The 24,134-nt window shown below is 44.0% G+C and overlaps 1 protein-coding gene across 2 annotated transcripts in view; it reads left to right on the forward strand.

The window, feature by feature from the left end:
- CRYL1 (crystallin lambda 1) overlaps positions 1-24,134 on the forward strand; it is a 50,858-nt gene that overhangs the window by 3,635 nt on the left and 23,089 nt on the right. The window contains exons 2-4 of one of the 2 annotated variants that reach the window (XM_063305794.1): positions 946-1,018; positions 9,378-9,485; positions 20,363-20,489. In XM_063305794.1, coding sequence (XP_063161864.1) covers positions 9,403-9,485; positions 20,363-20,489 — 210 coding nt within the window. In that variant the 5' untranslated portion in view covers positions 946-1,018; positions 9,378-9,402. The remainder of the gene's footprint in view (positions 1-945; positions 1,019-9,377; positions 9,486-20,362; positions 20,490-24,134) is intronic. The other variant, XM_063305793.1, reaches the window with a different exon arrangement.

The raw sequence follows: 24,134 nt of genomic DNA on the forward strand, positions 1-24,134 counted from the left end.
GGAATGTGCAGAACTAAGGACTTCCTAACTGAAAACATTAATTTTATAGAAGAATAATGACTGTCCATTACTCCTGAATTTATTTTGTGAGCAAAAAAGGAAGTATAAAGTTTTACTGGAAAAAAAAAAGGAAGCTCAGAGAGATTTTTAAAAACAACTGATCTAGTCCTCCAAATATGACAATCATACTACATTTTGGAATATTGTACCTGGCTATATGAGGGGTCAAAAACAGAAATCCCCATTTCTGCCTCCATACTGGAAATTTATTATCAATCCATCTGTAGAGCAGGAAGTTGTACATCTGTTTCTCCCAGGCAGGGATCCCACCCGATCTTTTAAAATCAAATACAGTATTGACTGGTGAGCACATTTTCAGTGGTTTTATTCATGGCCATAAACTGAAAATTCTCTCAAAATACCTCTCTTATTGTCCCTATATTTTAAAAAGGAGACTGGTCTGCTCCCTCTATTTATCCTCCAATTAGGAAAGCATACTTGCTGAGAAGCAGGCTGGTTATAGGATGCTTGGTTTTATCAGTCCCCAGAGAGGCCCTGTACGTTGTATTCATTGACTTCAAAACAGTTTTTGACTTTGTTTCTATGGAACAATTCTGCAACAAATTGGAGACCTCATGCATTGATAGGTGTCTACTGGCACTTTTTACAATGTTAGAAAAAAAGGTTAACCATTTCTTATTTTGCTTGATGATTGTGAAATCCTGTTCACAATATCAGCATATGTTCAGTAGCTATGACCATTAAAACACAGATGTTCAAAGTACTATATATGCAACTTAGCTGAACTTTGAAACAAGGCTGAAGTTATGTAAGTGCAACATCGACTTGGCAATCTTACATTCAAGCAATTTTTTTCAATTAAAAATAGGTATTTTTCAGAATATTCAATTGTAGAAATGGTCCAACCACCCTTCTCCAATCTAGCACTCCCTAGATGTGATGGAATTGCGACTTCCAGAACTGCTAACCAGCATGGCATATGATTGGAAAAGGAATGGTAGGGATTGAATGTTCATAAGGTATATGCATGTATATAGGTATAATGTTTAGATGTTAACATGGATGATGGTTTTATCATTATGGAAACAAGACCTTGAGCCTTGAACTTGAGTATTTCTCATTCTCCCTTACTGTTATAGTAAGGAAAGATTTGGAGGCTTTTTGATCAATGTTTAACCACAACTTAAAATTCAGTGTTAACTATGATTCAGATGTTTAATCCATGACGACAGTGGTATACTTCCTGTCCCCTAGCATTAGATATATGACCTCAGAAGTCCCCAGAATGGGTGGGATCAAACATTTCAGACTTTTTTTTTTCATTTTTTGCAAACATAATTTGTCCTGTTGGGAGGGTTAAGAGATAAATGAAGAAGAAAAAATCCACACATTTTAGCCTGCTCAGATCAAAAATGGAATCTGCAAACTTTGGAAGGGCAGTGCCATCATTTCTGACTCATGAACAATATGAAACAATAGAATACAAGTCTGTTTATATTAGAATGTTTTTAAATTAAATTTCAGTTGTGACTTTAAGCAGTTAGTAATATTATCTAAATAAGTTGCCCCAGAGGTTGAATTTCATAAAATATGCATCATGTCTTTTAAATACTCAATAAAAAACATTAAAAAAAAATCTAAATGTAGTATTGTATTCTAGTAGTTGTCATGCGCTGCCTACCTCTGAATAACGTTCAGACACTGGTTTGCAAATCAGGTTCTGGTTTATTTCAGGGCAGGTACAACGTTGGTAGAAAAAAGCTGAGAGTGACAGGAGCGCGCCGGTGCGGGGTTTAAATACCCCGCGCCGGTCAGCGCCCCCTCGCTCACGGTCACGTCACCCCCCTTTGTCCCATGCGTTGCCCTGCCATTGGTTGAGGGTTTCCAGGATCGCCCATCCTCAGGTTTCCATTCTTCTGCTGATTGCTTTCAGCTGGGCGATCCCCGTTGTATTGCCGCTGATGGCTTGGGTGGCTCCGTGATTCGTTTAGCTATTGTTTGTTAGCCGTTAGTCGTTGTGGGTTGATGGCTACTTAACTTGTGCCCCTTCACTTATTTCCTTGTCATTGTCATGAGTGCCATTGCGCTGATGACTTTAGCTCAACGGCACTCATGACATACTGCCCCCTTTTCGAATAGTGTTCTCCCCCGGTTTTCTTGGTTTTCCCCGTGGAGCTGTCAAAACGCCACATTTTTTTTTTTTTTTTCCAAAGTTCCCGCCGGAGTAGTTGTCGCCCCTCCCTTTGCTCCTCCCTCTACCACGTGCCTTCCCAGGGTGTGTCCATGGTGCGCATGCTCGGGTTCTGACCTGGCGTGCGCATGCTCCAACCACACCCTGTTTGTTTGGCTCAGTTCGGCGAGGCGAGAGGCGTGGCTGGTCGGGTGCTGCTCAGCTCCAGGTAGGGCCCTTCTTTTCTTATTTAGAGTGCGTCGCCTTTGTTGTGTCTCCTGGGCGTTGCCCCCAGGTTGCCCTGTTGACTTGCTTGCCACTCCCCCGCGGCCGGGGGGCGGGGGGAGGGTGCTGGCGATCGTTTGTCACCACCCCGTGGGCCCGGGGCGGGGGGAGTGAGTCCCGGGGGGGGGAAGGTCCACCCAAGTCGCGGGCTTGGGGGGGGCCCTTTCCCTTGGGGCACGGGAGGCGGGGGGGGGCCTGCGGGGGGGGGGTTGGTTTTGCTGACCTTGATTGCGGTTTGTCGGGGTATGCCCGGTGAAATGCTCTGGTCAGGTCAGGCGCGTTAACGTTGTGCGCCACCACCCATTCCGGGTGGGGGAAGTGTTTCCACCTGACCAGATAGTGTAGAGTTCCTCGTTGCTTGCGGGAGTCGAGGATGTCCCTGATCTCGAAGTGGTGTTGCCCGTCGATCATTAGCGGTGCGGGCTGTGGCGTGCTTGGGTGCCATCGGGAGGTGGTTGCCGGTTTTAGGAGGCTGGTATGGAACACCGGGTGGAGTCTCCGGAGGTTGTGTGGCAGGTCCAGGCGTATTGCTACCGGGTTCACTATTTGCGTGACTCGGAACGGCCCGATGTACTTAGGCCCCAGTTTTTTCGAGGGTTGGGTTGACTTTAGGAACTTGGTGGAGAGATAGGCCATATCCCCCGCCTGGAACGTCGGTTGTTGGCGCCGGTGCTTGTCGGCCTGCTCTTTGTAAGCAGCCTGTGCCTCCTTCAGCGCCGCCGTGATTACTGGCCATGCTTCCGCGATCTTCCGTCCCCAGTCGCTGGCGTCCACCTGGGGTTCCGGGGGTTGAGGTAGCTCCGGTATGGGGACGAAGTCGCGCCCCGAGACTACTTCGAACGGGGTTTTCCCCGTGCTCGTGTGGACGGCGTTGTTGTATGCGACTTCGGCGAACGGGAGCAGTTCAGCCCAGTCGTCTTGGTGGTAGTTCGTATATGATCGTATAAATTGCTCTAAGGTGGCATTAAGAACCTCAGTGGCTCCGTCCGTCTGCGGATGCCAAGCCGTAGATAGGGCCTGTTGGGTCCCCGTCAGCTTCAGGAAGGCCCGCCAGAATTTGGAGGTGAGCTGTGTGCCCCTGTCGGTCACCACACGTGCGGGACATCCGTGTAGCCTGTACACGTGGATGAGGAAGAGTTTGGCTAGTTGTTGTGAGGATGGGACCGACGTGCAGGGGATGAAGTGGGCCTGCTTTGAGAAGTAGTCCTTCACCACCCAAATGGCCGTTTTCTTCTGGCTGGGTGGGAGGTCCACTATAAAATCCATAGAGATTTCCTCCCATGGGCGGGAGGGTTCTGCCACCCGTTGCAATAGCCCCGCGGGTTTGCCTGGTGCCCGTTTGGCCCTAGCGCACGTTGGGCAGGACGCCACGTAGGTTTTTACGTCTCGCCTGAGCGCGGGCCACCAGAATTGGCGCCGTGTTAGGTGTAGGGTCTTGAGGAACCCAAAGTGTCCCGCTTGCTTGGCGTCGTGTGACCTATGCAAGATCGCCTGGCGTTGCGAGTCCGGGACGTAGATTCTGCCTTCCCCCCATGCCAGGTCTTGCGCCATCGTTACCTTGTCGGGGTTTGCCAGGAACCAGGGGTCGGTTTTGAGGGCGGCGGCGAGGTCCGTGCGCATTCCCCCTGGTAGTTGCGGTTGGCTTCTTTCCGTCGCCGGTTGTCCCGCCGTCGGCTGCGCCGTAGCGTCGAGCTGCCTCCGTGCGCCGCTTCGGGTGGTCACGGCCATCCCCAGTTGCGAGGCGGATAGGACCGTCCCAATGGTGTCTGGGGCGGGCTCTTCGTCTTGGGGCAGCCGGGAGAGGGCGTCGGCCAGGAAGTTCTTCTTGCCCGGCATGAACTTCAGCTGGAACTCAAAGCGGCTGAAGAATTGGGCCCATCGGACCTGTTTTGGGCTAAGGCGTCTAGGCGTTCGTAGGGCCTCGAGGTTCCGGTGGTCCGTCCAGACCTCGAATGGTTGGGTGGCTCCCTCGAGTAGGTGACGCCATGTCTCTAGTGCCGATTTCACCGCGAAGGCTTCTTTCTCCCAGACGTGCCATCGCCTCTCTGTCTCGGAGAACTTCCTTGACAGGTAGGCGCATGGTTTCAGGAGCCCCGTGGAGTCTTTTTGTAGCAGGATGGCTCCCAGGGAGAAGTCTGAGGCGTCGGCTTGGACCACGAACGGCCGTTCTGGGTCCGGGTGCGCGAGGATTGGCTCCGTCGTGAACAGCGCTTTCAGCTTGTCGAATGCGGTCTGGCACGCGGGAGTCCAATTCAGCACTGTGCCTGGGTTCTTGGCGCGTCGGGTGTCCCCCACCCCTTTGGTTTTGAGGAGGTCCGTTAAGGGGAGGGCTATCTCAGCGAACCCCCGGGCGAAGGACCTGTAGAAATTCGCGAATCCCAGGAAGCTCTGTAGTTGCCGTCTGTTGCGGGGCCGCTCCCAGTTTAGCACCGCTTCGACTTTTGCGGGGTCCATTTCGATGCCGTCCCCGGAGATTCGATACCCCAAATAGTCTAGGCGCTCTTTGTGAAACTCGCACTTTGTAGGCTTTGCATAGAGCTGCGCCCTTCTGAGCTTGTCGAGGACTTGCCTGACTAAGGTTACGTGTTCCTCGTGTGTTTTTGTGTAAATGAGGACGTCGTCGATGTAGACCAGGACCCCTTTAAACAGATGTTCATGCAGTACCTCATTGATGAGCTGCATGAACACCCCAGGGGCCCCCGCGAGTCCGAAGGGCAGTACCTTGTACTGGAAAGCGCCTAGGGGGCAGTTAAACGCCGTCTTCCATTCGTCCCCCTCCCTGATTCGGATGCGATAGTACGCCTCGCGAAGGTCCAATTTGGAAAAGACTTTGCCCGTGGACAGGTGGGCGAGCATGTCCTTCACCAGGGGTAAGGGGTATTTGTTGGACAGGGAAGCCGCGTTTAGGCCCCGGTAGTCGGTGCAGAGCCGTAGGGTCCCGTCTTTCTTCTCCCGGAATAAGACGGGGGCTCCGACCGGTGAGCATGCTGGCTCTATGAATCCCCTGTCTAGGTTTTTATCGATGAACTCCCGGAGGGTTGCCATCTCCTTCGGGGTCATCGAATAGATCTTTGGTCTAGGTAGGGGGACGTCGGGCAGTAGGTCGATCCGGCAATCCGTCTTGCGGTGGGGGGGTAGTTGGTCTGCCTCTGCCTCTCCGAAGACCTCGGAGAAGTCGGCGTATTGTTCTGGTAGGTCTGCTGTGGTAGCGGCGTTGTCTTGTGTGGTCGCCTCCGCTCGTCCTACCGTGGGGTTGCTTTTGCCAGCTGGTACTGGTGCTCGATACTCGCCGTCGCCGAATGTGAAGGTGCGGGTCGCCCAGTTGATCCGCGGGTTGTTTTTCGCGAGCCATGGCATCCCCAGGACTGCAATGGGCCGTCCGATGGGCGTGACTACGAACGATGTGCGCTCGGTGTGAGTGCCCATTTGCAGGGTGACCGGCTCGGTTTGTAGCGTGGCTGGTTTCCCTCCCGCTGTAGAGCCGTCCAGCTGGTGGAATGCCAGCGGCGTGGGGAGGGGGAAGCAGCGGAGGTCGAGTTTGGCGACTAGGTCGGGGTGGATGAGGTTTTTTGAGCACCCCGAGTCCACTAGTGCCGCGGCCGTGGTGGCTCCGTTGCCGGCAGAGAGTTGAATTGCTGCCAATATTACGGAGCTTTTGTCGTTTCGTTGAGGTGGTTCGCGTTGCTGTCCCACCGCCTGCCTCGCCACGCGTCTCAGGGCAAGCGGGGAGCATTTCCCGCCGGCTGGTCGGGGTCGGTATTGTCCTCTTCTCCCCAGTAAGCGTCCCAGCCCTCTTCCGGTGTCGCTGTGGCCACGGTCATTCGGCGGTGAGGGGGCGGCCCCGGGTTGGGTGGTTTGGGGCTAATTTTCGGGGCGGGCTTGGGCGCGCTGGTCGGCGGTCGGTTGGCGAAGCAATCCGCCGTCTTGTGCCCTAATTTGCCACACCTCCCGCAGGGCTCCCGGTTGAACTTCTTTTTTGGGTATATGGGGCCGGCCATCCCCCCGTGTGGTGCGGGTACCTTTTTCCCGACGTAGTTTGTGTCTTCCGTGGTTGTCATAAGGAAGGTGCGGTGCGCGTGTTCGGCTTTCCCCGCGAGGTGGATCCACCCGTGTAACGTTTCTGGGTCGTCGCGGTAGAGGGCCCATTGGAGAACGTCGCGGTTGAGCCCCCTTTTGAAGATTTCCAGCAGGGTGGTCTCAGACCAGTCGCAGACCTTTCCCGCGAGGGCTTTGAACTCCAGGGCGTAGTCAGGGACCGTGCGTGTGCCCTGTTTAAGTCTCTGGAGTGCGCTTTTCGCCCGTACTTTAGCTAGGGGGTCTTCGAAGTAGTTTTTCATCTCTTTGATGAAAGCAGGGAAGGTGGCGAGGGCGGGGGAGCTGGACTCGTACAGTTGGACGTACCAGTCCGCCGCCCTGTCTTGGAGTTTGATCGCCACGGCGGCGATCTTGTCGGCCTCGGAGTCATAGGAGTGTCCGTGCCTCCCCATGAACTCCCTAGCGTTGGTAACGAAAAACGAGAGTTTTGAGGGGGTCCCATCGAAGAAGATGGGGAAGTCCTTTGGGGCCCGGGCGTTTTGCGCGGCCCCGCCTCTCGCTTCCCGGGGTGTGGTGTCGGCCGCCTGTGCCGTCTGCTGGCTCTCCGCTGGCCCGTGTGGGTTCGGTGCTTCGCTCGGGGTGTGGGCTTGTGCGGGGACGTCGTTGGGTGGCGCGGGGGGCATGAGCGCCTGGAGCATGGTCCGGAGTTCCGTCAGCTGAGCCCGCATGGCCGCGAGTTCAGCTCGTGCCTCCTCGTCCACAGCCCGCGCCGCCGCTGGGGCCGGTTCCGTTGGCGCGTCCTCGGGGGTGGGTTGCCGGTGGGGTTCATCGTCCCTCCGCCGCAGGTCCGCTTCCTCCTCCGTCTGATGGGTGTCTCCGTCGTCCTCCTCCGTGTTGAGCACCGTGGGGCTGTCGCTCCACGCCCGTTGCTGGGGTGCGATGTGGGGCGCGGGGTCCTCCGCTGGTTTCGGAAGTCGTGCTGCTCCCTCCCGCGGTCGGGTTGCCTCCGTCGCCATCTCCCCTTGGGGTTGGAGCTGAGGCTCGGGTCGGGTGGGGTGGGCGTCCATGGCTCCGGGAGTCCGCGGTGCCTCTGGCCTCGGTCGGTCCTCCTCTGTCTCTTGCCGCGCGGCTCGCCCTCCTTGCCCGCGTCGTTCCGGCCTCATCTTGCTGGTCTTCTCGCCGTCTACTCCTCCCGCGGCTCGTTGTCGTCCGGTGGGGCTCGGCGAGGCTGAGTTTATGACTCTCAGCTTTATGTCATGCGCTGCCTACCTCTGAATAACGTTCAGACACTGGTTTGCAAATCAGGTTCTGGTTTATTTCAGGGCAGGTACAACGTTGGTAGAAAAAAGCTGAGAGTGACAGGAGCGCGCCGGTGCGGGGTTTAAATACCCCGCGCCGGTCAGCGCCCCCTCGCTCACGGTCACGTCACCCCCCTTTGTCCCATGCGTTGCCCTGCCATTGGTTGAGGGTTTCCAGGATCGCCCATCCTCAGGTTTCCATTCTTCTGCTGATTGCTTTCAGCTGGGCGATCCCCGTTGTATTGCCGCTGATGGCTTGGGTGGCTCCGTGATTCGTTTAGTTATTGTTTGTTAGCCGTTAGTCGTTGTGGGTTGATGGCTACTTAACTTGTGCCCCTTCACTTATTTCCTTGTCATTGTCATGAGTGCCATTGCGCTGATGACTTTAGCTCAACGGCACTCATGACAGTAGTATTCTAGTAGCAAAAAATAATGAATACTGTAGAAGCCCATATGCCAGCAGCAGTGGAATACATGTTGTGCCTGCACCCTGTCCTATGTTCAGTTATGACATAATTTGTTTGAAGATTTACTAATGCAGGGTTGGGAAAAAGCATAGGAAAGTGAATAATTAATAATAATTGATAATAATAATAAGAGACCCAGTTTGGTCCAGTGGTTAAGGCAATGGGCTAGAAACCAGGAGACTGAGAGGTCTAGTCCCGCCTGAGGCACGAAAGCCAGCTGGGTGATCTTGGGCCGGTCACTTTCTCTCAGCCCAACTCACCTCACAGGGTTGTTGTGGGGAAAATAGGAGGAGGAAGGAATATTGGGTATGTTCCCCACTTTGAGTTATTTATAAAAATAATAAAGGCGGGATAAAAAATCTTTAAAAAATCTTTAAAAAATCTCTGCCAGATTAAATAGACAGTTGGTCTGACTTGATAAAAGACAACTCTGAATGCTTGCTCCTATTTTCAGTAAATGTCTGAGATATCCAAAGCATGTCATATGTGCGGTGGGGAGTGCATTAAGGAATTTCTTGCTAACAATATTTATGGAGGGTATCTCTTCAGCAATGGTTTTGGGCTCTAGTTTGCAGAATTAGCCTTTCACAGAATGTCAAAACAAAAGGTAATATTGACTTGTCTCCAGTATAAGACCACTTTGTCCGGTGTTCGTTTTTATTTCTATTTTCACACTAATGGTTTAATGTGTCGTCTAGAATCAGCTAACCATTCTTGAGTTGATATAAAGTTTGCCCTCAGTACAGTTATATCAGTACAGCAATCGTTGGATAACTCTAGAAGTTGCTATAAAACACTAATGGGATTACTGCTTCCATCTCAGAGCTTGGGTGTGAACTGATGTCTTCGTTACATGCCTGTCCTGTTTATTTTTCCCTTCAAGATAGATTTTGAACTTCCACTGTTGGAGCTGAATGAGATCAATTAATTAATCAGGAGTAAGAGAGAGAGATAATATGTTTCATATCTGGATTGCTGCCTTCAAGGAGATACTCAATTGCAAAACCGAGCACTGATTTTCATCAGTTGTTTGACAGTATTGTTGCTAACGACAATAAAAAAATACACACTGACTCTCTTTTCTTTTGATTTCTTCCTTAGCGGTCTCATTGGGAGCAGCTGGGCTATGGTTTTTGCATCTGGTGGATTTCAAGTAAAACTTTATGATGCTGTAGAAGAACAGGTTTCAAAAAGTTTGAAAAAAATTGGGTAAGTCACCTAGCTGCCTTTTAGTCTAGATACGATATTGTAAACATTAACATTTTAACCCTAATTTTATCCCCCAAATCATATCAAGAATGATATGAATATTAGACCAAAATGAGAAAATCGTAAAGCAAGCCCAGAAGATATGTGTCAGAGCCTAAAATGTTTTACATCTCTAACATAAAAGATTGGCACCTGTCCCTTAATCACCTGTTGAGCTATACAAGAGATACAAAAAAGAGTTTTGGGATTTCAGAAGCTGTTAGCACATCAGGGACAAACTAAGAAATCAAAAGATGTTTTAATTTAAAATATAGCTATACTCCAGTTTCAGAAGTCTAGATTTCTCTTCCAGTTCTTCAAAGGTTTTATTTTCAAAGCATTAATAAGATGAATACTGTTTTCTGCACAAGTACTCCAAAAAAATCATTTATCAGAGATTTTTAGATTGGGATTATTTGAGAGTGTCATATTTTTACGTAAGAAAGTATTGAATTTAAACTTCTGTCCCAAAATCTTCCAAGTGTGTTGAACAGTTAATTCTGGATCCTTTGGTTGATTTTAAGTAGAGTTCCATTACATACAAAGTATGTGCTTCAAGCCTATTTACTAAACTTTAACTTAATGAATATATGATAGCAGTTGAATCTATCACTGAAATGTATACTTTTTTCCTCCCAATTCCTATCAAACCTGTTCTAGATAGACATCATTATTTTTAAAACTTTGCTCTTTGGATGATCAACTAATAAATGCAATATAAGTTCTATAGTTATTTTGTTGTTGTTTATTCATTTAGTTGCTTCCGACTCTTCGTGACTTCATGGACCAGCCCACGCCAGAGCTTCCTGTCGGTCGTCAACACCCCCAGCTCCCCCAGGGACGAGTCCGTTACCTCTAGAATATCATCTATCCATCTTGCCCTTGGTCGGCCCCTCTTCCTTTTGCCTTCCACTCTCCCTAGCATCAGCATCTTCTCCAGGGTGTCCTGTCTTCTCATTATGGGGCCAAAGTATTTCACTTTTGCCTTTAATATCATTCCCTCAAGTGAGCAGTCTGGCTTGATTTCCTGGAGGATGGACTGGTTTGATCTTCTTGCAGTCCAAGGCACTCTCAGAATTTTCCTCCAACACCACAGTTCCAAAGCATCAATCTTCCTTCTCTCAGCCTTCCTTATGGTCCAGCTCTCGCAGCCATATGTTACTATGGGGAACACCATTGCTTTAACTATGCGGACCTTTGTTGTCAGTGTGATGTCTCTGCTCTTAACTATTTTATCGAGATTTGTCATTGCTCTTCTCCCAAGGATGAAGCGTCTTCTGATTTCCTGACTGCAGTCAGCATCTGCAGTAATCTTTGCACCTAGAAATACAAAGTCTTTCACTGCTTCTACATTTTCACCCTCTATTTGCCAGTTATCAATCAAGCTGGTTGCCATCATCTTGGTTTTTTTGAGGTTTAGCTGCAAGCCAGCTTTTGCACTTTCTTCTTTCACCTTCATCATAAGGCTCCTCAGTACCTCTTCACTTTCAGCCATCAAAGTGGTATCATCTGCATATCTGAGATTGTTAATGTTTCTTCCAGCGATTTTAACTCCAGCCTTGGATTCCTCAAGCCCAGCATGTCGCATGATGTGTTCTGTGTACACGTTTAATAGGTAGGGTGAGAGTATACAGCCCTGCCATACTCCTTTCCCAATCTTAAACCAGTCCGTTGTTCCGTGGTCTGTTCTTACTGTTGCTACTTGGTTGTTATACAGAATCTTCAGGAGGCAGACAAGATGCCTTGGTATCCCCATACCACTAAGAACTTGCCACAATTTGTTATGGTCCACACAGTCAAAGGCTTTAGAATAGTCAATAAAACAGAAATAGATGTTTTTTCTGAAAGTCCTTGGCTTTTTCCATTATCCAGCGGATATTGGCAATTTGGTCCCTAGTTCCTCTGCCTTTTCTAAACCCAGCTTGTACATCTGGCAATTCTCGCTCCATGAATTACTGAAGTCTCCCTTGCAGGATCTTGAGCATTACCTTACTGGCATGTGAGATGAGTGCCACTGTTTGATAGTTTGAACATTCTTTAGTGTTCCCCTTTTTTGGTATGGGGATATAAGTTGATTTTTTCCAATCTGATGGCCATTCTTGTGTTTTCCAAATTTGCTGGCATATAGCATGCATTACCTTGACAGCATCATCTTGCAAGGTTTTGAACAGTTGAGCTGGGATGCCGTTGTCTCCGGCTGCCTTGTTATTAGCAATGCTTCTTAAGGCCCATTCAACCTCACTCTTCAGGATGTCTGGCACTAGCTCCCTGACCACACCGTCAAAGCTATCCCCGATATTGTTATCCTTCCCATACAGGTCTTCTGTATATTCTTGCCACCTTTTCTTGATCTCTTCTTCTTCTGTTAGGTCCTTGCCATCTTTGTTTTTGATCATACCCATTTTTGCCTGGAATTTACCTCCGATGTTTCTAATTTTCTGGAGGAGGTCTCTTGTCCTTCCTATTCTATTGTCTTCTTTCACTTCTGCGCACTGCTTGTTTAAAAATAATTCCTTATCTCTTCTGGCTAACCTCTGGAATTTTGCATTTAATTGGGCATATCTCCCCCTATCACTGTTGCCTTTTGCTTTCCTTTTTCCTTGGGCTCCTTCTAGTGTCTCAGCAGACAGCCATTTTGCCTTCTTGGTTTTCTCTTTCTTTGGGATGTATTTTGTTGCCGCCTCCTGAACAATGTTGCGGACTTCTGTCCATAGTTCTTCCGGGACCCTATCTACTAAATCTAGTCCCTTAAATCTATTCTTCACCTCCACTGCATATTCCTTAGGAATATTAGTGAGCTCATATCTAGCTGATCTGTGGGTCTTCCCTAATCTCTTTAGTCTGATCCTAAATTGTGCAAGAAGAAGTTTGTGATCTGAACTACAGTCAGCTCCAGGTCTTGTTTTTACCAACTGTATAGATGTCCGCCACCTTTGGCTGCAAAGGATGTAGTCAATCTGATTTTGGTGTTGTCCATCTGGTGAAGTCCATGTATAAAGCCATCTCTTAGGTTGTTGGAAGAGAGTGTTTGTTATGCAGAGTGAGTTGTCTTGGCAAAATTCTATCAGCCTATGTCCTGCTTTATTTTGTTCTCCCAGGCCATGCTTACCTGTAATTCCAGGTGTCATTTGACTGGCCACCTTAGCATTCCAGTCTCCCATGATGAAAATAACGTCTCCTTTAGGCGTGTTGCCCAGTAGGTGCTGCAGATCCTCATAGAACTGCTCTACTTCAGCTTCTTCAGCATCTGTGGTTGGGGCGTATATTTGGATCACTGTGATGTTAGATGGTTTGCCCTGAATTCGAACTGAGATCATTCTATTGTTTTTTGGATTGTATCCAAGCACTGCTTTAGCCACTTGACTATTAATTATGAAGGCTACTCCATTTCTTCTGTGGTCCTCTTGTCCACAGTAGTAGATCTGGTGGTCATTTGATGTGAAGTGGCCCATTCCAGTCCATTTCAGTTCACTGACGCCCAAAATGTCTATCTTTAATCTTGACATCTCACCAATAACCACATCCAATTTGCCCTGGCTCATAGATCTTACATTCCAGGTTCCAATGGTGTGTTGATCCTTAGAACATCGGATTCGCCGTTCACCACCAGCACCGTCGGCCGCTAGCTGTCCTTTCGGCTTTGAGCTAGCTGCGTCATCACGTCTGGGGCTAGTTGAACTCATCCTCTGTTCCTCCCCAGTAGCATTTTGACCATCTTCCGACCTGGGGGTCTCATCTTCCGATGGTATACCGACATATCTCTGGTTGTAGTGATCCATTTAGTTTTCATGGCAAGAATACTGGGGTGGGTTGCCATTACCTTCCCCAGGGATCGCATTTAGTCTTACCTCTCTGTCATGACCTTCCCATCTTGGGTGGCCCTTCACGGTTTAGCTCATGGCATCATTGAGGTGCTCAAGCTCCAGCACCACAGCGAGGTAACGATCCTTTGCTGAAGTCTATAGTTATTTCATTACTGTTTTTAGGAAAAATGAGTTCAAATCATTTAAGATAGTATTGAAATGCATCATTACTAAAACATTTACATTTTATTAACCAGTAAACTGAGTAACTGTTCAGTACACTCAGTAAATTCAAATCTTATATTTGTGGTCAGTATTGTTGCATATGTTTCATGAAGGAAGAATTTCAACATAAACTTTGGGAGAAAAATGATTAAGGAACTTTTAAATGCTTATGTAAGAAATCCCGTTTCAGAAATTTCTAAAGCATAAATTTAAATCTCTAAAGCATAAAAAGACCAAATTCCGATTTAACAAATTATAAAGATTTTATAGTTGTTAAATTTGAAATTGATCATTGCATGTTTAAGATATTAAACATTAATATCATTAATACTCATTAAACTCCGTAAAACAGAATGGTTGAGAATATAGGAAAACTATTGAGAACATGACAAATTATTGGCTTCTTGAATGAAAGAACAGCAACATTATTCCTACAATTAAAGATTCTCAGATTATATACAGTAATTATAATTTTTTATACTCAGTTTTTAGTGATTCAGGGATTTCAGATGAACATGTTTTTTAAATCTCCCAAAGAACCTCCCAAACATTTTTAAATCTTGCAAAGAATGCATTCGTTTTCTCAAACAGTATTCTTTGTATGATCCCTGGCTTGCCTAAGATTAATGGTACCTTGTTTATCTTACCTGAGAATCTCAGCCAGGAATGAAATGTAAAAACAGATTTATAATCCTTGTGGCCATGGAGATAAGCTTTTTGCACCTGATGTCCTTTTTGTGTTTACCCTACTATCTATATTTGGAATATCATATTCTGAAATGAAATACTTTACAGAAATCTCCATTTTCTGAGCAGAGGATTACTAGATGAAAAGGAATGATCTCATTAGCTTAATTGCTGGTGTATTTGTTATAGCTATTCATGGGTTTGTATTTGTATTTTGATACCGTAGTTGTTAGTAGCTTCTTTCCCTGGGTACTACTGGTATTACCACAATTAACTCTTCTCATCTAGTTCAGACATCTCAGGAAAGCCTGCTAAGAATCCCTTCTCTGTTTGAAGTTCATGGAATTTGAAAAAAGGGGCAGACCTTCTCTGTGGTCTGCCCCATGTTATGAAATATGTTACCACTGGAGGCTTGGATGATGTCCTCCTGGTTTATATTTAGAAAGATTGTGAAACCCTTCCTTTTTAATGATCTTTGACCTCTAGTTGATTGAGCATAGGCATTCTTTTATACTTGTATTTCTGTTGTAGTTCTAATTGATTATTGTTTATTTTTTGTATTATTTCTAGTTGAAACAAACAATTTTGTTGTACCCAACAAAATAGAGTCATAATGTAATGGAAGTTAAACATAGTAAATAAAAAATTAAATAAATATTGAGGATGTAGTAAAGGTAAAGGTAAAGGTTTCCCTTGACGTTAAGTCCAGTCGAGTCCGACTCTAGGGCATAATTACTGTTACCAACCAGGTATTCCCTATCCCTCTACTTGTGTATTCTGTTTCATAACTGCACAACTTTACATTTGTCTCTTTTAAATTTTACTTAGTTATTTTCAGCACACTCCTCTAATGTATCATGATTATTTTGAATTTGCTTCTGTTTTGTAGGATAGTTATTCTACTTAATTTTGTGTCATCTTCCAATCTGATGAGTAGTCTCTTTACTTCCTCATCCAAGTCTTTAATATTAACGTTATAGAGCCCAGGACTGAATCTTGTGGCATTTTGCTCTGTATGATGAGGAACCATTGATGAGTACTACTCAAGAACAATTTTCAAACCAGCTACAGTATGTTTCTACTAGATTGTCTTACATTTACATTTACACAACTAGCTTGTGAATTAATCTCATGGGCTACTTCATCAGATACTTTGCTGAAGTGAAGATATATTATGTTTACAGCATTCCCACAATCTATAAAGAAAGTTATTCAATCAAAAAATGAGATAAGATTAGTCTGTCAAAATCTTGCAGGTATCACTGTTATGATGACTAGATTGTCCTTTCCCCCTTTTTGAAGATAGGGTAACATTTGCTCTCCTTAAGGGGCCTGACATTTTGTCAGTTTTCCAGAATTTCTCAACAATAATACATCGAGGTTAAATCAGATCATCAGTTAGTTCCTTCAGTATCCTGGAGACAATTAAGCTGGCATACAGATTTAATTTCATTCAAATTCAGTTAATGCCTGACTATGTTTTATTAGTCTTAAGCATCAATCCTACCTCTTTATCCGGTTCTTCACAACTGCCTGGTGGAGCATATATCCCCTTTTCACAGAAAACTGTGCCTAAATAAGAATTGGATAATTCCATTGTTGTTTTATTTTACCGTTAGCATTCTGTTGTCTTCATTGACCAACTAGTATACTAATCTTTCTTTTAACCTACATGCTTTCTACAATACCACCAACTTCTTTTACTTGAATTTTTAAGCAGGTGTGGATACTTTTACTACACAGTGCAATTCCTCTTTTCATTTTATTGTTTCTGTTCCTTTTGAACAAATTGTGGCCTTCAGTGTTACCTAATTATCATGATATCTATTACATCATATTCACTTTCCTATGCTAAGGATACAGGCTCATTTTATTTCCCATATTCTGAACATTAGTGTATAGACAACAAAAATCATAAACTTGGAGCCAATGTTCTGATTTTTCATCCAGTGGTTTAATAAACTCCGTAATGGTAACGCATCTACTTTCTTCTTTACTGTTTAAATCTGTGAGGTTCTTACTTTAGGATTTTTTTTTTCTCCAGCCACCTTCAGAGTGGATGCACTCTAGGTCCCCTCTATTAAACACTGCCATCTTGTAGGACCAAGAAAGCATGCCTTCCCTGTTGCTGCCCCTGCCCTCTGGATCAGCATCCCCCTAGACATTTGAATGGTGCCCACTCTCCTAAGGTTCCGGAAAGCCCTTAAAACCTGGCTTGGGTTTCAGGCCTGGGGTTAATATGTTTATTGATGTATTTCTGGGGCTCCTGTGGTATTTGTACAGTTTATCTTTTTGATTGTTTTAGTCCAGGCTGCCTGTTTATATTGTTTCTGCATCCTGTAAGCCTCCCAGAGTCTAATAGAGTAGGCAGCTAAAACAAATGTAATAAATATTAATTTAATTTAATTTAATAAGCCCTCCTGATCAAGCGTATGTATTGACAAATGAGTTTGCTCCCTAGAATCCAGCTACATTATATGACTCTTATAGTCTCTACTTATTCACCTTCCGGGACACACCCCTTGGAATCAGCAACTTTTTTTTGGCCGGGGTGCCTTCAAGTCAGTAATGATTTCATTGGGATTAGAACTAGCCATGAAATACATGTACTACTTTTAATAATTTAAGGGGTAGGATAAACTTGTTTATTTTTGCATAATCCCTGAAATCTGGAATTCATTCATCTGAACCAGGGAAAATAAAGAAAAGTGCTTTCTTTGCCTTAAATCAGATGACCTCAAACTGTTCTTCAAATTCGGCAGCATGCAAAGCACTGAGAGACTGTCTTCCCCCATCACAGCCACCCTGAGATATTTATTTATTTATTTATTTTATCAAACTTTGTCATTGCCCATCTCCCTCCCAAGGAGGGACTCTGGGCAGTTTACAATAAAAAACAAAATTAAAATCAGAAACATTTATAAATATGATAAAGACAATTACAATAAAAACATAATGGAATCTAGATGGCTGAGAGTTCTTTATCAGTCCGTGAGTGTAATAGGTCTATTGAGAACCACTCTAGGGCGTTAGCCATCCCCAGGTGTGGCTATAATCCTTTCCTTTGTGCCCATGCTTGTAAATCCCATCTCCTACTGTTGCAATTTTCTCCTGGGTACAATCTATCTCTCCTCCATCAGGCATCATTCCTCTTGGGTGTCATGAAGTACAGTTGGAGAAATGCTGTACAGTAACAAATCACTTGAACAGAACTCGTTTTAAAGAAACTCCAGATGCAACAGACTAAATTTTTATCTAGTCATTCCCTTGAAAAAGTGGACAAGTCTGTTGCATCTGAAGTCTTCCAGGCAAGGCAGTTAAATTTGTTACTTTTACTTTAATTTTATGACACCTGTATTGATTTGTGCATTAGTATTCTTATAGAAATGAAACCAGTGATATCCTTTATGTCATTTTAAATGCTCTGAAGTAAATATGAAGTAAATATGATTATTTCATATTTAAAGGAAACTCAGGAATAATGAATTTCCCCTGTATAAAGTATCCTGCTATCCTGGAATTCAGAGTGGAATATGTAACACTGTTCACGCTGGACATGAAAACTGACCTATAAACCTGGAATTATATTTCTCCAAATATTGTTGTTAATGTTTTAAAATACAGGTAGTTCTCAGTTAACGACCACTCGTTCAGCAACTGTTTGAAGTTACAACAGCACTGAATGAGGGTGGTTACAACCGGGCTTTGAAATTATAGCCATCCCAGCAGCCCCAGAGTCATGTGATCTCGATCTGGACACTTGGCAACCAGCTCGCATTTACGATGGTTGCAGCATCCCACGGTCATGTGATAACAATTTGTGATCTCCCTGGCGGGCTTCCCACAAGCAAAGTCAATGGAGAAACCAGCGGGGGAGGTCACAAGTTGCTCAGGTAAGTCTCCCCCAACTGTGCACCCTCCCCAAGGCTCGCTGCACTCATGCCGCGCCTCCCCAGCCACTGGCAGCAGCCACCCGAATCCCTGCCACGCCTCCCCTGCCACTCATGCACCTTTGTGCTACGCCTCCCTGCCACATGCACACCTTCTCCCACCCAGCAGCAGCCACCCCAAGCCCTGCTGCAATTGTACTGTGCCTCCCCAGCCACCCGCACACCCCCTCGCTCCCTCTCCCACCCAGCAGCCGCCACTTACCTGCCTGCCTGCTTGTGAGCTGCCTGGGACTTGCAAGTTCCTGCCAGCTTCCACACTGACTTTGCTTGTTGAAAGCTGGCAGGAAGTTGCAAGGAGGTGCTTGCTTAATGAGCCATGGTCACTTAATGGCAGCAATGGGGGCTGCAGGGATTGCCGTCGCTAAGGTCACGTGATGTTGTGCTTTACAACAGCCCCAACTGTTGTCGTAACTTGAGAACTACCTGTACTGCCTTACATGATCTAATATTCAAAATTGTTGATATCTTAAAGTAAACTAGTAATAATTCTAAAACATTTAGCATGAGGAATCACAAGTGACATTTTATTTAAGATGACAGTAATTAAAAGAACCAGCTCACTCTATATCAGACATTTTTTAAAAGGTTTGCATAACTAAGGAATGGTAGCATGATATAATTAATAAATGCAATCCATAAAACTTGATGGGTCTCAAACTGTATGTGAGAGTTATATTATATTGCATTTGTACCCCATTTTTAATGCTAGGAAACTGCTCATTAATGTTTACAGATGAATAGGATTAAACAGTCAAACAAAAGATAATTTCATATGGAATAGTGCAGTTGTTAATGCAAACTGATGCAAATTGAACCAAAATTAATGCATATCTGCAAATTGAAGAAAAATATGCCTTGGACTTGCTCTGTTTAGTCATGCAGGGTTATCTGAAGCAATAAAAACTTCAAAATGCAACACCATCCCAGCTGAAGGCTGTAGACTAAGGACTGGGAATCCGTGGGGCAGTTGCATCTCTTTAAACTCCCTCCCTCTCTCTTTCTTAACCCTTGATAGCCTGCCAAAGCCTATGTAGTATTAAGCTCAATAATTTTGAGAAATCGGGTTGTAATAATTTGCTTGTCTGTTTATAGCTGGAGACAGTATCTTGGATGCTGTACTTGCAACTGAATGGAAATGTGCTTGAGGTTGTGTACTATTTGCTCCTTCAATAAGTTATTAGTGCATTTTTTTCATTGTATGGAGAAAAAAATGCTGCAGTCAAAATGAGAAGAAAAAATATTGTGAACAAAACTTGAAAAACTTGAGTTTCCAAGAGGAAGTGGAAAACAATTATGAAATGTAATTTTAATAATTTTTAGAATAAATAAAGGATAATGCTGGTTATGTTGTTAATTACCTCTTCCAGTCACAAATGGTATTTACATTTATAAGTCTTAATCTGTTGCGGATAGATTTGAGTGCCATCTGCTGTTTAGCTGCTGCAAATGATACTATCTTTTGCACAAAACAAAACAGGAAAACTACAGCATTCTCCATTTTTAGGGGAAATGGCACCAGATTTTACCTAGAAAATCTATGCAGAAATGAAAAGGTTCAGATCCGTGCTGTCGAGCAACACCTTTCTAGGAACCTCAGTGACTATGCTCCTTATATCCCACCCCCTCCAGCCCTGAAGCAAACACCTGATTTTGACCTCAGCAATTTAATTTATTAGTTGGAAAACTAGTATCCTCCTTTACTTGCAGCAGGCATCCCAGTGGATCCCATTGACTGATAATAGGGGGATTCATGCACATCTGTTGAAAAATGCATTTCTTTCTATAAAGCATATTCCATGTTTTCAGGACTCCAAAGGGCTCTTGAATCTGTCATCAGTCTAGAACAATACAAATTAGTTATCTCACACTTTTGTCAAGTTTTAAATTTATTTCCAATGGTGGTTGGGAATGCTGGAAGTTGTATCCTACACAACTGGATGGTGCCAAGTTGAGAAAGCCTGCCCTAGAAAGTGCCTTATATCTTGTAACACGAAGGTAACCATAGTGAGTCTGCAAAAGTTCGAATTTGATATTAATATCAACAAAGCATTTAAAATAGATACGCGTTGGGTAATGTTGTATTTGCAGCAATCTTAAACATGTGTTTAACCCAATATAAGTCTGGAAATGCTTTTAAGGAATAATCTCAATGTTATCTTTGTGTTCTAAATAGTGAATTAATGAAAGAACTCGAAACAGCTGGAATGCTGAAAGGCTCCCTTAAAGCTGACCAGCAGATCACTCTCATTAGTGGTTGCACAGATTTAAAAGAAGCAGTTAAAGATGCCATTTATATTCAGGTGAGTCCATGATGGTCTTGTGACATGCCCATGAAAGAGATTTTGTGAGTTATCCAGTCCTTTATGTATGCTTCAAACAGGAATAACTGTTTCATTCATTTAAAAAGTTTCAATTGATTTAATTAAAAATACTTGCATCTTTTTGCAGTCAAGGCCAGTAAATTTCATTCTTGATATGAGACAACTAATCATTCCCTATATTGAGAATACAAGAATGAAGAAGGTTTTGCTGCCACAGAACTGAGATGACAATGGATTGGAAGAGATGTGTACATCCACGTTTAATAACAAGAAAGCATGCAGAGGCATAGGAGATTAGTTGAGGATTTAAAGAAGTAGTGAGCACTTCTTGTTAACTAATTCTGTGCACAGAACTTGAGCCAAATGCATCCATGGGGGGTAGTCAACAACTGGTGGTCACAAACATGTAATCAAAGCTCTTCCCCTTTGTACATGAGTGTGATGTTGATGTATGTATAAATTAAGTGAGGCTTCAGTCATGAAGTCACAACCACCATCTTGCCATGACCAGTTCAATGATGGGGAATAAGCTGATTTGAATTTAGTTAGGTGTATTTCTGAGTAGATATGCATTGGGTAATGTTGTGTTTGCAGCAATCTTAAGAATTCTTACCAGGGCTGGTAGTAATCTGAATGCAAACATATTCAATAGCATTTTGAAATTACAAAGATCTTTCAGCTTAAAATGCCAGATTAAGGGCCACACAGTGTTCTAGAAAAGAACCAAAAGCAATGCAGTATAGATTGGAACAGAAGCAATCAGCCGTGCTCATTTTGTTTATGTAACAAACATATGGGCACACAAGTATAGAATCTTATGCACAAAATACAGAAAAGAAAAGTTTTAAACAATTAAACCAAATCAAAACAAAATTTAAAATACAGTCCTAAACTAGACACCTTAATCCACAAATACATGGTTGAATAGATGTTTGTTAAATTACTTCTTTCATTCATTCAATTTATATACCTGCCCATCTCAACAAGAGATTCTGGGCGGCGAACAAAATTCAGTAAAATAAAAACTATTAACAGCCATACAAAAATTAAAACACATAGCAGCCAAAAAAATATTCCCCATAATCACTAACACAACCAAGAAATGGGTCCCTGCACACACTCAGGGGTCCTGGCCTGGGCACAGAGCCAGGTCTTTGGGCCTTACAAAAGGCCAGCAGGGTCGAGGCCATCCTTACCTAAAATTTCTTATCTAAAAGTGAAGAGAAGGGTGAAGGAAGGGGGGAATGGAACAAAATGAGACAAGCCTTTTTTGCTGTGGCACCCACCGACTGGAACATCATCCCTCCAGAGATCATATTGGCCCCAACCCTGCTGGCCTTTTGTAAGGCCCTAAAGACCTGGCTCTGTGCCCAAGCCTGGTGCCCCAGTTGGGTGACAGAGCCCGTCTCCTGGCTGTGTTAATGGCTGTCTTTTATGATTTTCCTGGCTGCTGTGTGTTTTTATTTTATTTTTTTGGAAAATTTTATGTACAATGTACTTACTGTAAGCCACCCAGCATCATGTATTTGAGATGGGCAGCTTTTTAATAATAATAATAATAGTAATAATAATCATAATCATAATCCTTGAGAGCTGTATTGATGACATGTGCCACTAGAGGGGGCAGTGTGCTAAAGATAGTGAGAAAATGATTGTAAGGTTATTCAACAAGTGACAATTCTCATATGCTTTTGGCGTATTTCTTAGAGATAGAGCCCTGGCTTAATTTTCTCCTAAAAATTTAAGACTTGTTCAGTGTAACTTATTTTACAGTGTGTATCTATGTGTATGTATGTGTGTATACCATGTATATAAAATATCTATACCATAACACACTATCAGTGACTTGACTTAATACCGTCTTCTCTTTCCTTCCCCCTTCCTTTCACAAAGACGTGATGGATATGTCCATGTTGTGTTTTTTGCAGCAATCGAGAAATTTTGTTGCCATTCCCACCTTCCAGGATTTTTGTCTATTTCCCAGTCTGGCCTCTAGTTCTGGGATTCTCTGGAGATTTCTCATATAAGTCCTAAGCAGACCCAACGCTGCTTAGGTTCTGAGTTCAGACAAAGTTAGGCAGTGCTGCCACCTGTTAAGACTCTTTTTGGTTTTCTTGGCTTTAATCACTTGAATGATTGGAGAAGTTAATTTCAGGTACAATCCAGCCAAACTTAATCATTTTTTAGTATCAATGTTACATGAGAAGATGTGCCTTAATGTCTTTGACTGAAATGAATAGGACTTCAGGGCAAAAAATTGCAGAAGTATTAAGTGAACCATCCAATAGACTGCTGTAATAGTCCAGACATGAAAAAATCAGGGCAAGAATCAGCTGCTTTGCTGTCTCTGTGTTAAGGGACCAACGGATCCTGTGAACATTCATTAAATGAGACACATTTCTGAATTCTGATATACTTTAGGTCAACTTCTCCTGCATGGTCCTTTCCTACAGCTGCCTCACCCACAGTCAATACTGGCCAAGCTGCCTGTAGAATGGGGATTGTAATCCCAGCACATTTGGGGTACCCCTAGTTCAGGAGGGCTACTGTGGTATGCTTTCCCTTAAAATGGTTAGCTGAAGAAGAATCAAAACCACAATTTTCTCCTTAATCTTATAAAATCATTATATCTGCAGGGCTACTAAGCACTTGCCTGCTGTATTGTACAGATGCGTTTTGGTATATTTATTCAAGTTTTGTTAGCAGGTTCATCATCTCTTAATGAATTTCTCTTCCAGGCAGTCCCATTTCTTTCCACTTGTACTTTAAAGTTCTGTCAAGCATTCACTGCACCTGACCTCCCTGTGACCAGGGAATCCTATCTCTTACGCATCAAAGACTAGGCCCACATTCCTATGTCAGTATGCTATATAGGTATGCAGAATTTTCAAGCATCCATGATATGGGGAAAAGACACTAGTGCAAATATCTTTTTAAAGACTGAGAGCCATTATTTGGTAATAACTTCTGAATCTGAATACCTTCCTTCCCTTCCAGTGAGAGGCTAGATTCTCAAACCATGTGAAGCTGTATTTGGATTGTGATTCGCTAAATCGACTTCAGTTGGCTGAGTTTATTTATAGATTTATAAAACTCACTAATCAAAAACTAGAATGACCAATCAGAGTCCTAATTGTAGGTAGAATCAAGGTCCTTCGTTAAGTATTTGAATGCTATTTGAGACTTGTGCACAAGGAAATAGATAAACTCATTTAACGTAACAGTGAAATGAAAGCAAATGCACATTTCTATTGGTAAAGTCTATTAAACTTACACCTACTTTTGAAAACCAAAGAATAGAATATCTCAAGTTAAAAAAAAACTATTTTCAGTTATTACAAAAGAGAAAGACTGTCTTTAGGGTATAAATAACATATTAAAAAGTTATTTTAGAATTCCAGGGAGAGGGTTAAGCTTCAGGGCATGACCCTTCCCTCATTACCCCTTAAAGGTTAACCCACAAAATCAAGGTACTTGTGTGCCATAGACAGAGAACCAGAATAAACAAGTTGCATGCCTTATTTGTCTTTAGTCTCTGCAAAGCAGATTAGCTACAGACAGTTGGAAACAATAAACCAAATCATGTGCTACCTGGAAGGCAAAGAATGAAATAATCCACAGGAT

The sequence above is a fragment of the Candoia aspera genome, chromosome 5 (assembly GCF_035149785.1).
Source record: "Candoia aspera isolate rCanAsp1 chromosome 5, rCanAsp1.hap2, whole genome shotgun sequence".
Taxonomy (NCBI): Eukaryota; Metazoa; Chordata; class Lepidosauria; order Squamata; family Boidae; genus Candoia; species Candoia aspera.